Source organism: Pectinophora gossypiella, chromosome 1 (genome assembly GCF_024362695.1).
Source record: "Pectinophora gossypiella chromosome 1, ilPecGoss1.1, whole genome shotgun sequence".
Classification (NCBI taxonomy): Eukaryota; Metazoa; Arthropoda; class Insecta; order Lepidoptera; family Gelechiidae; genus Pectinophora; species Pectinophora gossypiella.
In genome coordinates this window covers 6253533-6270101 of record NC_065404.1, presented here as the reverse complement: position 1 = coordinate 6270101, position 16569 = coordinate 6253533, and the positions used below count along the sequence as shown (strand labels likewise).

Below are 16569 nucleotides of genomic sequence, written 5' to 3'. Positions count from 1 at the left end.
CTCTTATGTTATGAGTCAGATTATCAAGGTTACTACAATTTTTGTGTCCGTTTCCTTTATTGATTCACGGTAACAGTCATCGATGGAATAACTGTGTGAAGTAAGGTTTATTACCCCTCCGATAGACAAGTGGAGAGTTGTTCCTGGTCAGGTATGCTAACTTAGAAAGCCGTAACAATATTAGACACAGTTGTAATTTCATAAAACCCGTATTATGTTAGACCATTATTCCCTTATCACCATAGAATAAAGTAGACCGTTTTTCAGCTAGAAACTATTTCAATTAACAAGCTTGATTGCCAACTTTCCCATAATTTAATTGGTTTGGAAATGGCCAGTGCTGTTGCAATTGTATGGGCTAAAAGTTCGATGGAGCGAGCGAAACATTTCTGTAACAGTTGGTTCCCATGGTCGCGATCCGTTCCGGGGTCGCGCCCTGGACCTTACAAACGCACTCGTATATCTTACTTGACAATTAAAATGCAAACTCCTTTCAAACGCCAGTTAAGGGAGATTTACATTTTGTTGAAACTTAATTGGCAGCGAATGAACTGCTACAGTACAATGTTATTCACGACTACATAAACAGCTTGTCACGCTTAAACACTTGCTTAAAATACGGAAAAGCAAATAAAAAATAAATGTAAACAAAGCACCCGAGACAATTTCACCGTGACTGGCAGTGTTAATGGATATGTTCTAGTTTAGTACAGTTTTTACGCCAGTTCACTCATGCCCCAGTCACGCACCGAGACACTATTATCAGAGTTACCAACACACTTGCACTTGCGATTTCTTCGCACATGAGAAACGCAATCACAAGACTTGAAAATTGCATGGTGTTTCACGTGACACAGTAAAGTATAATTATATGTTTGACGTACTTTATGACATTGTGTGCTCGTGTAATGTAGATTCGCTTGTTTTTATAGTTAGTAGGTGACAAAGATATTGTATTCCACCAGTTTAGATAGTTATGAACGTCTGTCTATGTATGTTACCTGAATATGTCGGAGATCGGGCAGCAGCTTAAAGTGGCAACACGGTATTCGTAACGTGGCTTTCAAATTAAAATTAGTAATTCGGCAGACAGACGTCGTGGTTGATAGGACAACAAAATAAGAGAATCAAGAGAACTGAAGACAACGTTCTCCAGAAGAAGCATGTCTGCATTAGTAGTTGAATGCCCGGTGTGAGGTGACGGTACACAATACGATGCGGGCACACGGGCATAGAGGATCCCGTCAGATAAAAACATACAATTTTAACCCTGACACCAGGGTTGTTGTGGTTTGTTATCCACCTCCCAACCAGCACGATAGAAGAGAGAGTTTTATCTGGCCAAGTAGTCAATGCCATAAGCGGCACAAAAAGTCACGTCAAAAAAAAAGAGAGGGAAGAATTAAATAAAAACATTTTATGATAAACAGCAACCACAGGAGATGTATCCTTCGCCTGGGAACAAAGGCAAGTTTGTCCGTGTACAGAGTTAATAACCCCGTTATGCATTAGGTTTAATGAATACAGTGTCCAGTTACTCATTAACATAAGCCAGTTCGCAGGAAACTGTAAAGATTGGGCGTGTAAACAGGAAGAGAAGCCGACTGGTCTGACCTAATATTTCCTGCAATCGCCCACTTCCCTCCGGCTCGTCACGCCACTTTCTACACTTTAAATAAAAAACATACGAACAGCCTATATTCGACTACTATATCGCTAGGTACAAGCCCTCCCCTTCTCACGCACTCACGAATCGTAATATCATTAAACAGCTCGAAAGCGAATTGAAGGAGGTGTTCTGAACTAGTTGTCAATAGCGTATACTTATTTGCTTAACATCTACTAACATAGGTGTTATAATGTCCAATGAGAGATACTCCTATGACCAACTGACCACGCCAATCGACAGCCGTTATCAAGACACGCATTCACAGTTATGTTAAGTCACATTTTCCAAAAATATTTTATTTGAAGTCAATGACTCTTTGATGACTCAATACTTTGTACGAAACTAATTAGTGTGGTAACACTGATGTTATCTACTTGACTAATTAACCGTTAGATTTCATTGCACGAATATAAATATAGTAATGAGAATTCACATTATTTGAACTGTGAAATTTTACCCGATAAAATAAACCTTATATACATATGACTGATGTAAGAAAAGAACAATACATTTTCCCAATATGTCACCTTCGCACTAGGCTGTATACCTAGGTACTAAGTATCAAGTTATAAAAAATGTCACATGTTTAGTACAGGATGCTACTGAGGTGCTAACCACTGTTTGTAGGTGTTTGACTAGACTAGCGGGACAGACCAGACGTGTCGTGAGCTCGATGTTCACGCGACATACACACTCTAATAACCGCCCTGTTTTCTATGTATCAGAGGAAACATGCCAGTCTGTATGAGACGGTAATATGGAGACGAAGTATATCTAATTAGATTACGAAAACTTTCGTATTTAGCCTCAATGACAGATGGAGAACCATCCCTCCCTTACTTCTATAATTATTGACGCACCATTGACCTATTGAAAAAAATTAAAGCAAATATTTAAAGGGAGACAGAACGAAACATTTCTTATTTTTTGCTTGAGGCAAACACGTGTCTTCTCTACCTCTTACTAGTGACGCTATCACGCTCATTATTCCTAAGCGCGTAGGTTGACAGGTCACCCAGTGTCAAGCTCTTGAACGTCTTACGAGGAAACCGGAGCCGATATTACCTGGAGTACTAGTAGTCTTATTACCTGGAGTAAGTATAACTTTTAATATCCCTGATGTAAGCACAACATGTCATAGAGAAATTGACGCATCCGTGATTGGATTTGCATCATGAAAGTCTGTATATACGAGAAGTCGAGAATATTATAACAATCCATAACGCGAATTATGGCGATGATAACAGGTAAAGAAAGAGCTTGGAATTACCAAAGGAAAGAAAAAGGTGCAAATAATTCAAAACGAAAGAATGATATCGTTGATAAAATAGTCCTCTGGAAATTCCAATAGCATTTCTTTAGACCCTCTATTTTATTTCAGTTTCTTTTTTAAGTTGGATAAAATGACTTGTTTAAGGATGATTCAGCATTATAGGCTTAATGCTGACAGGGACCCATAAATCATATAAGAAAATGTTGTTCTTTATGGTCGATTTGATGTGACCCAAGTACTTTTTGAGAAAAAAGACTTGGACGTCGACATTGCTCATGAGTGTAGATATATCGTCAAACATTGCGTGGTATGTTTGCCTAGCGGTTGTAGTCCGGGCATTCGTCAGTACTCCCACGCGGTAATTACTCACTTTGTTTACTTGCCCGATACACGTCTATTCTGTTGACTTGTAAGTACTTACTTACTTATCATTGTTTAGTTCCTTATAGCTGTCTTCGCGTGGACACGACAGAGCTAAAAATACAAGAAAAAAGACATCGAAACTTTCCTCCAAATATTGTATTTGGAATATATGGAACTCTGACTCCTTGTAAAAAGCTACATTAAGTACGTGAAGTTATTTCACAAATTAACGTGTTCGCAACTTTGTTAGGCATATTAATAAGTTTATTTATGAAGTTATATTTTCCATAAATCTCAACTTTACGTACGTGACGTCGTTACATAAGTTTGCTCATGATTTATAACAAAACATTTTTATAGAAAGAACTGACAGCGTTTGCCATACTGTCCACCGCGTTGCGAGATCGTTTTGTCAGCGAAAATAAATGGCTTCGTTCCTATTAAAGTTAAGGCTTTAGCTTTACTGCGTGGTATATTTTGTTGATTTCTTCTTAGCGCAGTTAGTGCGCTATAAATATCTTCTTCCTTGATTTTGAATCGGTCGTTAGTAAGGCTTTCGCATTTAGTAATCAATACGTCCAGTGTTCCGGGTAGCGGAGATCATTAGAGGGTTCGATCTAATCTCGGCGTGTTGGTCGTGCGCAGCGCTGACCCACGGGTCACCGCTAATCTGCGCTACACCGCTTTGGCGGACCTATCATGCCAGTACTTTAGCCTAAACGATGATTCCCACTGCCGCTTATCTTTACCGCTTTAATAAAGGTGTTCACTTACGTAATGTGCACTACACTTGGCACTACGCCATATAGAGAAATGTACAAGCAAGTCTCCAACAAACGTTTCCGTTGTTAGCGTTCATACGGCAGCTGCTGGTTGCACAATACCTCATTTACAACACACTAATAGAAGTCATGCCGTGGCCAAGAAAACGGTGCTTTCCGAAGGGCCAGAAGGCTATCGTTCCGTCCCAGACAACTGTATAAGGAAGGTGTACGGTGTAACATTAACCCCGTTGCGAACCACGTCTGCGGATCGTGATCTTGACGATATTTCTTGTGCAGAGAGCACTCTCCGGCGCACAATAGAAATCAAAGATATCTGCGAATTCCGTGACATAGATGCCGCGATAAAACTTCCTGCTCAAATGTACCGTAGCAATGCACAGATACAGGTGTATAAAAATCACGATTAGTGGAATGAACCGGTAAGGTAGGTTATTTAATTAAAGAAACCGCAGTAAAAGCTTTCGGAACATAGAAAGCGTGTCACGGATCTGCGTGTCTGTGATAGATGGTAAAAAGGTGCATAATTTACAATAGCACAATGGTCGTTGATGTCTCTCGGAGGCCATCTGCCGCGTCCTTGTTGCATGCAGAGGCGTCAGTCAAGCGTGACACCATTAGCCGCCGAGATTACCGCGCAACCTACCTACCCTCCGGCCAATATCTGCTGTGGTTTATGACTTAATTTCGGTAAATATATATAACACTCTTATTATACTCAGGTATTGGTCTTTCATATCAGTCAAGTTGGCATTGCTGCAGGTTGCAGTGGCAAGCGAAACGAGGACTATATTTTTTGTCCGTGGCCCAAAAAGAACCGGCTGGTGGCAGGCTCAACTCGCTTTGATGAATGTGCTCTGAATAATAAACTAAGTGAGAGAAACAATATCCATCTTTATGTGAATGCAGATTAAGTTACACTAAGCAATGTTGATCATGTCAATAAAACATTTTAAAACTATACAAATAATCTAGTAAAAGTAGAAAGTGGACAGGCATGAATAGGACAAAACAATTTTACAACCAAAACATCGTCCCCTAATTAATACGTCAATTATGGAGAGTAATGGTACGTAATTATCATTTACATAACCGAGACTTACTACCCATGTCCCGTCCGGGAGTGGGAAACAAAAGATTTGTATTGTGTTTCTTGTAGAAGTCGTAAACATACAGATAGTTTATTCTAATCATAGATGAAGATTTAAACAACCAATTGGTTTTAACATTAAAGTAGTAAAGACTAGCTTGAACATAATTGTGCAAACTATTGCCCACATGTTTTACGCATATGACCGAAAACAAAAGCAGTGTAAAGGCATTGTTTACACCGCAGCGGACCTTCAAACTAAGCAGGCTGAGATTGAGCCACGATCGAAGCATTGACCTGAATTTAAGATTTAGCTTACCTGTCACGGTTATCCTGTTGAGAGCAAGTATCACACTGCGTTATTTGTAAACAAGTTGGAAGAAGGCAATTGACGCGTGCACGTGCATCAACGGCGGGTGCGCGAGTGAGACTGGCCGGGGCGCGCGGCTCCACGCTCACGGTGCGAATCCAGTTCACTCCAAACTCCAAACGCCGCGCAAGCGACTATACATTTAGTACACCGTACACCTGGTATAGAGAAGGCTCCACTGGCCACCCACGTGCAAGGATCGGTTCAATGACGTGATTAAAGAAAGCGCCTCCCAAATAGTACAATCAAACAGCATTTTGAACGATTTCACAACACATGAAAGCACAAGGCGTGTGATAGACAAAAGAAAAGGCTATCGTGTCGACTGGATTTATGAATGAAGCCGCCGAACAACTCGTGAAAGCCGGCGTTATGTAAACTGCAAGCGTAGGTACCTATTTTAGTTCTATCGATCTGTTGTAAATATAAATAAAAGGTATCGATGACCAATGCGATCCACAGTATCAGATATCATTAGCGTAAGTGAACGTCGTTTTCGTATACCTTGAAATTGGTATAGTCAATCGGGTCGAAATACAATAGTCCAAGAAGTACAGTTACTTGGTGCATATATAATTTCCAAGCATATTAATTTGCTTAACACAGTTAAGAACACTATGTATGTATTCTAGAGACAATGGCAAAGAAAAGCTTTATCGCCGGCCTGTTCCCACGGCGCAGACATCTGACCAAAACTGGATATACCGGAAACTGTAATATAAAAACACAAGAGGCAGCATTTGGTGCCATTAAAAGCCGACAGTACCTCTCATTGCGTGGACAGAGCTACAAAAAAACCATCGTAATTAGTTCTATACCACCTGCCGAGGCTTTATTACGATTTAAACTGATATTTAATCTAACAAGGTCGGTCGGATCGTTGTTGAGCTCATCCGACTAGGTGCGACTATCGTAACTTCTTAAATGCACAATGTGTACAATTAAGTACTGTGGGAGACAGATAATATACTGAACAAAGAAAAGATTAACTAAAAAGTTGGGTTAGACTTGCAAATCTTTATTAAAAAATAAACCGTAGTTTTCAGAATTCAGAGTCGCAGTCAAATAAGCATACAATGTCCAGATTACCTATATTTAAATACATATAATAGGTATACCTAAGTACTGAGCTTTCCCTCAATCAACCGGAGGTGTTAAGCTAAGGAACATGCTCCACCACGCTGCTCCACCGTGGGCTGATATTATATATTCTTATACATAATATACAGTACATGTAGTTGCAATGCGTAACTGAATAAAGGCTAATTATATTATTTTGCAGGCACATTTCCATCGCGTGTATAACAAAACTCGACATACTTCCTTCATTGCGTGATTGTTACGTAAAAAACATTTACGGCTAAAAGGATAATAATCGCCGGAAAGTGAAAAGTATTGCATGGCGCCACACGTTGCAGAGAGCATTACGCATGCGCGATCTAGATTCTCTTAACTGGCAATTATCACAGTTTTGATATCACACTCCAGATTCTTATTAAAATTGCAGACTATCTCTTGGCTGAGATTCTATCATACTTCCAACTTCTTACCGGTGTTTTTATAAATAACACATAAAATAATATATTGTTTAAAACAGTTATTAAGGAAGTGGGTATATATGGGAGAATCTGTAGTGAATAATGTCACTAATCTACATCGCAAATCATTGTTTCGCTTCATACACGCAAAAGTTTCATACATGAAAAATACGTTTTTTTAAGCCGTACTTGTTCGTTGGTTAGTTATTTAATTAGGTACTAAGTACTTTATAGGCGAGTAAAGTAATTCAATGTTATCATCGTCGAGACCACAGAACACGATTTGAGCGTGGTCGCAATCACTATCATTGATAATTCGCGGCATTGATTAACGCCTATCAATTTTCACAAACCACAGAAAGTTGGTAATTCGATCAATCCAGCTCTTACGGCGATTAGTGAAGCGTAGTCTATCTATCCGTGGCAAAGTAAAAGCGAAAATAATGCCTTCAAGACTATTCTACTGTAGGTTTCTCTGGTGGGCGGACCTTTGTCTCCTGCCTGCCTTTCACACTTCTATTATTCGTGACTGATAAAATACCGAATAAAACTATAGTTCATTAATCAATTTCACAATAAATCGTCGTTTTTCATCAAACGGGCTTGCCGCTAACGAACTTCAATATTACAATTGACTGTAAACTTAATCGAAGTAACGGGCCTTGAGTACAGATAAAACACAGAAGTATCAATAACTTATAATTGACTTGACGAGTCATTGTATGTCAGATAACGTTATTCGTCGACTTTAGTAAAACGGCAGTTACCTTTCAAATTTATAACATAACGGTGCTCGTGCTCTAAGTAACGATATTACCCGGAGTTCGCACACTCAATAAAATTATCTTTGCGTCGTTTGCGAGGGTCGTGATACGGAGCTCGGTTCGATATTGTAAAAATTTGTGGTCGTGATCGTAAAGTAAAGTAGGATCAATGTCAGGCGGGCCGCGTTGTAACATAGTGCGTTTACCTAATACCAAAAGTGCCGTAAGCGTCACGTCCTAAAAACTTCCAACTTGTAATCTTGACGCGGACCTCGTTCTAACGCGCATCTATAAAGTGTATGCCTTATGTATTTTCATATCAGAAATAGCTTGTAATAGGACACTGCGTATGACCTCGACCTGTAGGCGAATACCGAAGTTGAACAGCCTTATGCGGCACATTAGTGTTTTCAGATGTGTGTATTATTGTCAAGTCTTCTTTTACTACTTATCTCCTTTCTACAGAAAACATAAATACATCTAAAGAGCCATTGACATTTGAGCTAGATCATGCTAAAATGGAGACAGCGTGGTAGCAAAGAGTAACTAACAAAAGGAGAGTATTACCTACTTACGTAAAATAAATAAATATAAATAAAAGGTATCGGTGACTTACCATTTGATTATATAGGTCATTGATATTTATTTATATTTTAGGTACTACCTACTTTTTTCACTATGTTTCGCACCAGTCGGTACTATTATACATATCTTTCTGTCTTGCTGTCATACGCATCATGCTAGAACAAAGCAAAAAACGAAGCAAATAATTAGTAGGATGTATATAAAAAAGTTAGGACAAAATTTGATTTATCAATGGGTTTATGTATTTCTTTTCTAGCCTTATACAAGTTACAGAACAACATAGATCATAAACGTAATTACTTTCTATAGGGCACGGTAACAGTTAATACACTTAGATTAGCTGCAATTATTGCCGATGCGCGATATAAAGTTGCGCTGGTTGTAATATTATACGTTTTCGATGGTTACAGATCACAGGGCGATGGCAGGTGCTCTCTTAAGTAGAATTTAGTTGCTTTTTGGTCTGTGATAGTAAAATAGAGATAGCAAAGTGATATCGGTGGCGCGTCGCGTCGCGTCGGCAGCAGCGTGCGCGTGTCGGCCGCCGGCCGATGCTATCGCCTTATTTATACCAGACACTAACGAGACGCGTCCCACCGCTCCAGATACGGCCTCCGATACCCGCTGCGAATACTCAGAAATAATCCACTTATGACACCACATACGCATCGCGATTTATACCAATCGTACAAAACTCACAAGTAAACAATATTGCGCAACCAAAAATCGCTATAAAGAAACAATAGCAAGATGAATTCGCCTCTGAATATTTTTTTTACGACAAATAACTCAAATTGTTGTTGTCACTACCAAAGGCATCACAATCGCTGGAAAGTCGACGCGATGCCAGGCAAACAGTGGGAACACAATGGAGCAAAATTGTTGCATGACTTGAAAGTTTGCAACTTGTCGACAGAGTTTGCGTCAGTGCCGCGGCCATTTTCCACAGATTTCAAAGAACTATAACTAGTTTAACAATAACATTTCTTTGTTCCATGCACTTCTACAAACTCTACACGCGTCACAGGATCAGGTATGTTCTAAATATAATTATCAAATAAAATTTTATAACAGAATTAGATTTTTAATTATTATGAACTTTGTATGTTAGACAGTATTTACAGTTTTACCATGATCCTAAAGGGGTTAGTAAATTGAACTAAGTAAGGCTTTGCAGACGAAGACATTGCCTTACTATTTATTTGTAGCTGGCTAGAAACAGTAGTCTCTGCTCTTATTACTTCTGTATCATGTTGTACATCACTACTATCTTGAACCCTGACTTTTCTCTTAGAACCTACATGGAAGCAAAGTAAATGCTCTTTCGTAGCTAGAGACCTCGTATGAGATTATAATGTTAAAGGACTGTCGTAGGTTGTCCATTGAGGTAGATTTATCCTAGTTGCTTGAACAGTCACCGTAACATAACATGACAATGAACACTTGGTTGTGTCGCGGAGTGAGGCGGGACAGCGAACAAGCTGTCCGGCTGGCCGGTTCCCAGCGACAGAGGAGATACATAGAGCAGTAGTCAATGGAGGGTAGGCAGCGCGGCGCGGGCGCGCACTAGCAGCCGCGGATCTGGTCCTGAGCGAGTGTGATGTTTCAGTGCGGCTATCTCGAGGGGCTGCGCTCATCACTCGGTGGCTGGACGCAGAAAGTTAAATCATGGTACTGGGGACGACCTCTAGTAAGTGGCCCGGCCTCCGCCGACGGAACGACCAGCGAACTGTCCTAGCACATTGACGATTCTTACATTTGCACGATAATTAATTACGAAAAAATCTTTTAAAATTATTCATTGGAAATTCTCGCTTCAAAAACCAAACGATTGCTTGGTGTAATAGATTTTATTTTTTCATTGTATGTTTTCACTTCTTTTACCGTGGCACTTCATTTCGTTGTTGAGTTCGCCTTACAGTTTTAGTTAATCCATTGATTACGTTTATTTAACAGTAGTACAGCACACATTCGTTAAATTGAATTTTCATTCTCGTTCTCTCATTATTATAGCCTGTAGAGGTAATTCTATTGTCTTGGAATGGTTCGAGCTAAAGTGCTGCATGAAGAATTTAGTATTTTATTGCGGTTTATCAAAATTTAGTGTTGTATAGATGTGAATAGATACCAAATTCATCTTTCCTTTACCTATTAATTTTATTAAATCAACCAGCGCATGGTGGCGTATATGCATTGAAAACGGAATGAAATTGGTTCGCAAGGTTTTTTTAAATTCCTTTTCTTTTTTCATATTACGTTTATTTATGGTTGTGTTACTTTGCGGAAAATGAATTCCGCCTATTTAGGTAACCGGGTTGAAACTATTCATGATACATTTGTACACTTGTAAAATAAATCCACTTTGAACCACGCCACCGAGTGATCGATACGCATGATTCCAAGCCTCCAGCACACATCTCACTTACAGCTTCTCGATACATTCGACGTATACTGATCACTGTACATGATGTAACTGAGAGGCACAAGGTCGTAAGGCACCGCCGCGGACGTACCTGCAGTCGCCGCGAACCACTCACTCATGTTACTGCCCTCTGCCGCCCAGCTACACACGTCAACTATATTTCTTTAGAGCACTAACTTGTAATTAGAGGCTGAAATAAACTTTGCTGTTTAGCGTCGTAGAGTTACAGTTTAGTGTGGATGTGGTATATAGAAATAGGTATTAGGTTCAAATCATTGTAAGTATCATCGCAGCGTCCTTGTGTCTCACTTCATCTTTGGACATTGAGTATTGGGATATTGTTCTTGCAGTTTTGAACGTGTTTGTTTTTGCAGGAATTAGCGCATAAGCTGTCGAGAAGTTTCGACATGAAGGAGGACGGAGGGGGTTTACTTGAAGAGCGGGGCGGGATCCGGCGCCACCAGTCCATGCAGCGGCTGCAGCACGGGGACCCGCAGCTAGATGAGGGGCGCGCGGCGCGGGTGGTGTCCGACCACCACGGCAACCTGCACATCACCGTCAAGAAGACCAAGCCGATCCTCGGCATCGCGATCGAAGGCGGAGCTAACACCAAGCATCCGCTGCCTAGAATAATTAATATCCACGTGAGTTCCAACTGCCTCATTTTTTTCAATATTCTATTTTTTCCAATTAAATCTGGTAAAAGTCAAAAATATTCATTAATATATGAATTCGATGTAATTGGATAACCGCAATCTCTGTAAATTACCATTGGCTTTCTGGAGGTTTTTCAAGCTTTTTTAATAATCAATTCTGGGCCGAATAATTCCGTACTAGTACTGGCGGTGAAAAATTATATAATAAAAAAATAAAAGGTATAAAAACAAAACTTGACCATTTCCAGGAGCACGGTGCAGCGTACGAGGCAGGCGGGTTGGAGGTGGGGCAGCTGATCCTGGCGGTGGACGGCCACCGGGTGGAAGGCATGCAGCACCAGGACGTGGCGCGGCTCATAGCGGAGTCTTTCGCACAGAGGGACAAACCGGTGCGTACGAAGATGTCGATGACACAGTTTTGTAGTAAGGCGGATACTCGTAGACTTCACAAGGGGTTAGGTATGGTAGGCTTTAGTTAAAATTGTTGAACCGTTGTTGACACGCGTTGGATTCAGAAAGTAAGACTTTTATAAACGACCTTTCTAAACTCAGGCTTCACAAGCCAGCTTCAATACGTATTAGTCGAAGATTATGCTATATGGAAAACTAACTCCTTATAAACTTGATTTCATTTCTTATTTCAGGAAATCGAGTTCCTTGTGGTTGAAGCAAAGAAATCCAATCTGGAACCAAAGCCAACCGCGCTAATTTTTTTGGAGGCCTAACATCTACTCTCCCTCCCCGCCAGCGACCCGCCGGTCGCGCTGGGCAGCGCGACTCTGCGGGCCGACCTCACCGACCCCACCACGGAATAGCCAACTCCAACCTGCGCTGCCACATGCTCTTTTAAACGCGCACGACAACTACTGCTCCAAGCTCCAGCACTACACGAACCTTATCGAACTCCAACTCTTGATCTAGAGTCGATAGGACAATTTACTCCATCACGAAAAAAAATCACCAGGGTTTTTAATATCTACGCGTCATTGACGCGTCGTAAACATTGGCGGAAGGTATCGTGGCAGCGGAAGCGGGGCAGTCAGCGAAGCGCGTTTGCTCTACAGGGGACCTGACAACTGAACGGACGATGAACATCGACATCAACTCTACGGATCTGAGGTTGCATCGCAATGAAGAGATATTGGATTGAACTGGCGTCACGACGCAGGTGATCTAGTAGGCTATACAGTTTAATGGCACAGGGAGGCAATCAAACTTTTTACACCTTGACGAATTGTCCAGAATTTGAAAAAAATATTAGTTACGAAGCACACTGCCCGAGAAGTTTCAAAATTTTCTTCTAAATCGTCCCACTTTCTTAAAGGGACTTTCGGGTGGTATGAAACGATTTTGTAAATCATTTTCTAGAGTAGCATACCAATTTTACCAGTAGTCAGCGACTGAATTTTATAAAATGAAAATTCTCCTACTTTTACCAATTACTATAAGTTCATCTTAAAATCACACATTTTAAAAGATCACGATAAAAATTTTGCAGGTAGATTCGATCTATTCAATTCCGTAACTAATTTAAATAGCAAATAGATTTGTAAAAAGATGACGATAACATAGATCTTACGATGTTCATTTTGAAACGAATCGTGCTAATAGTTATTGATTGGAAATGGTGCTATGGAAAGAGATCATCTTTCAAATTTTCGACATCTCGGATCATGTCACATGTAGTTTTCAGTAGAGTTCGATAGTGCTTTTGATCAGCGCGTACATAGCATTTCATCAAGGAGTCACGAGGGTGAGTCATCCATGTGCCATCAGCGTAGCGGGAGGTTGTGTCGGCGGCAGCTCATCCGACATGCAGCTAGCATGCACTCGCCAGCTAGCAGCCTAGAGCCATCGTCATTGTAGAGCAGAGCTTGCAGCATGACGCGCGCCCCTAAGCAAGCTGCTCCCTTTTTGTTTACATCTTTTTTTAATCAAATTCCTTTATCGTAGTCAAAATCACGAATCCCTTGATTATATACACTAGTAATTTCAATATATCTCAATTACTTCACTATTAATAAATCTTCCATTGGCATGTTTCCTACATAATTTCTATAGAGCATAGCTTGGTTCAGTTTGCTTAGCGAGGCCACATCGACGGTGCGTCAAACATGTCATTCCATCAGGTAGATAAGCGGTGAGTTAACGAAATTATGGCGGAGAGGGATTTTAGCCCACTCTTTTATTTATAAAAGTAGATATAAGTGAATGTGTGCAATATAACCAAATATTATGTTAGATGTTAGATCAATAAACAAATTTTTGGCAATGATATAAATTGATATAATATTATAGAGATCTTGAGACGTCACAAATGTATAGTCAGTCACAAAGTGAATATTATATCTAATGACGTGGTCAATATATATATAAAACATATTTTCCGATATATCAATGTGTGTTGCTAGTGCTTCTAATATAACAACAGGCTGTAGATATTGTACACGTTCCAATAATGTATTACATATACCTTGTATAAATGTAATATGCTCTAACTGATTTCATTATTTCGTTTTGTCGACAAAGATTCCATGTACTGTTGTAAATATATATCTGTACCTACTACATAAGCTGTAAATATCAGATTTGATGTATTTGTAATATAAAATTAATATAAATATTTATTGAAGTTAGTGCCAAAAGCATTTGACAATCCCCTCTATATGTGTGTACAGTTTGCGACGCTCCCGCCAGTACTGATACAGATTTTATTCTACTTTGTATGTCGACGCTACACAGGTACGCTTCTAAATGTTAGGATTTGAGCATTACGTCATTCATGTTTTAATTGGAAATTGTACCTAAACACGTTGCATAAAAATAAATATTTTAAAATCCATGTTTTCACATTGTACACGTAGAAACTATTTTCAATACATACATAATAGTTTCGTTTTTTTAAGCATGTGAATAGTATAAAATTAAGTCACACATAGTCATCCGCCTTTCCAGAATTTGAAATTTTATCCCTTTAAATAAATTTAATTAAATAAAGAAATAAACAGAGTATGCACTGAAACAACTATATTTTGTACGAGTAATTATAGTTAATTTAACTTATACCTAATGTATTTAAAGTTACCTATAAGTTTGTATGGTTACATTAAGTGGAATGTGGATATATATTTAAACATCGGGCTGGCGAGCCAGTCTTTATTTGAGTCAATTCATCGTTTATGTATTTAACACGTCGAATCAAAAGCAATTTTAAATGTAGTGTATAAGATTTATTTTAATAAAAATGGGAAAATATCATGTTAAAACATTTATGATTTGTTTAATTTGCATTTAAATCATATATTTTTGTAAGATTTGTTTACCAACAGCTTTTATCTTACATATACGCGTAACACCTGATTATTGTGAGCCGTCCATTTGTGTTGGCGTTTGGTTTCCCTGACGGTGTAAGGTTAGTGTGAATTTTGTAACTAATCGACCTTAGCTAGTTCTCGTGTTGGTAAACATTTCACAGTTACAACGTTTAAACTTCGCAGGTGTTCCGTTGAGAAGATCTATGTTGTAGTCTGTTGTTAAGTTTGTCGTTGATGACAAAAATATATTGTTATCTAGATATTCTGTGGTTTCATTTTGTGTTTCGATTTATCGAAGAGTACGAGGCTAAAGTCGCGGCCATTGATGTGCCGTTCCCGTGAATGTTCCCAAAGTAGGAATGTTCCTGTTGTAAACACTCTTTAGTAGAAAGGACATTGGTTGCTTTTCTTTTTCAAACTCTTCCTTCTTGTACTCTGGTCATATCTTCCTAATAGTTTGGTAACAAAACTCTTTTTACGTAAGTATTGCGCCTTTTTCCCTGCCGTTGTTCGCAAAGTGGGAAAATTCTCGGGAATAGCACATTACTGTTCGCGGCCCACTGCGCACCTGCCGTAAATACACACGGCCAGACCGAGCTTTTTATACTCTTTACAGAGTCATGCTTAATAGATTGTAGATAAGCCTGCAGTCTACCCGATGACAGCTTAATCGCTTCCATGGCCAATGTAAATCAATAATACGGACTTTTTAATTCGATGAGAAATAATTGCAATTATATTGCTGTAGAGAAGAATAGCTAGCGGCGAACAACATGACTAATCAAGAACAGAAACAATCATGCTAAGTAATCATAGTTGATATGCGAGTGATTCAAGGGACAAAAAAAGATTTTTTCGACATTAGCACAACAAAGAATGAAGAATTGGAACTGGTAAAAAGGTCAACAACTCGCAAAATTAACCCAGCAATATACTTCACTTAGGTCTTCATTAACAACTAGAAATAGATCCATGACCATAATCACGCACAGTCACGGAGTCACGGGTCTCTAATTTGTGAACAAATTTTGCTTTTAATATCATCTAAATTACGTTTTTTTTTTATACTTAAGAAAGCAAGGAAAAGCGATCTTTTCGTCATTGTAATAGAGTAATAATATACTTACCAATTTTTACTAAATAAGTAATTAAATATCACAACAAACGCCTTTAGTAACACGCCTACCAAATATATCACTAAACTGCAAACAAATATAATTTATATCAGGCGTGTTATTTACCTACTAACTTATTAACTTATCTTAAGATACGCTTTTAAAATATTTATATTGTAAAAACTACAACGCTAACGTTGTAGCATTTAATAATGGTCACTAATGACCAAAACGATAACCATTATTAAATGAAAAGGAAAATAGTGAATGCTGCATACAAAAGACATCAACGAATGCATTTATTTTTTTTTTAAGTTATGTTTATGGAGGAATTTATTTTTATATATATTTTATATAAAAATATACAGCTTCCTCAATACTTGGCACAGGTAACCCTAAATTTTGACGCTGCGTACCCGCAGGGGTAAAGGGCATATTCCAGCTGCTGCTTTATAATCATAAATCATTTCATATTAAAATAACATTAAACAATTTCTTACATAACTTTCAATTTTGTTCATATTTAAAAACGTAATACCATAGTCAAGAGTAAATCAAACAAAAATTTATCGCCTGCAGAAATCGATAGAGCAATCATTCCTTCAGAACATTTTGTCAATAGTAAATT

At 38.9% G+C, this 16569-nt stretch overlaps 1 protein-coding gene across 1 annotated transcript in view; it reads left to right on the top strand.

The window, feature by feature from the left end:
* Window positions 1–15082, top strand: part of LOC126367875 (whirlin) — a 98292-nt gene extending 83210 nt beyond the window's left edge. Inside the window, exons 16-20 of the mRNA XM_050011656.1 lie at window positions 9462–9467; window positions 10044–10124; window positions 11231–11500; window positions 11761–11901; window positions 12157–15082. Of these exons, the coding sequence (XP_049867613.1) occupies window positions 9462–9467; window positions 10044–10124; window positions 11231–11500; window positions 11761–11901; window positions 12157–12237 (579 nt within the window). The 3' untranslated portion in view covers window positions 12238–15082. The remainder of the gene's footprint in view (window positions 1–9461; window positions 9468–10043; window positions 10125–11230; window positions 11501–11760; window positions 11902–12156) is intronic.
* Window positions 15083–16569: the final 1487 nt, after the last annotated feature.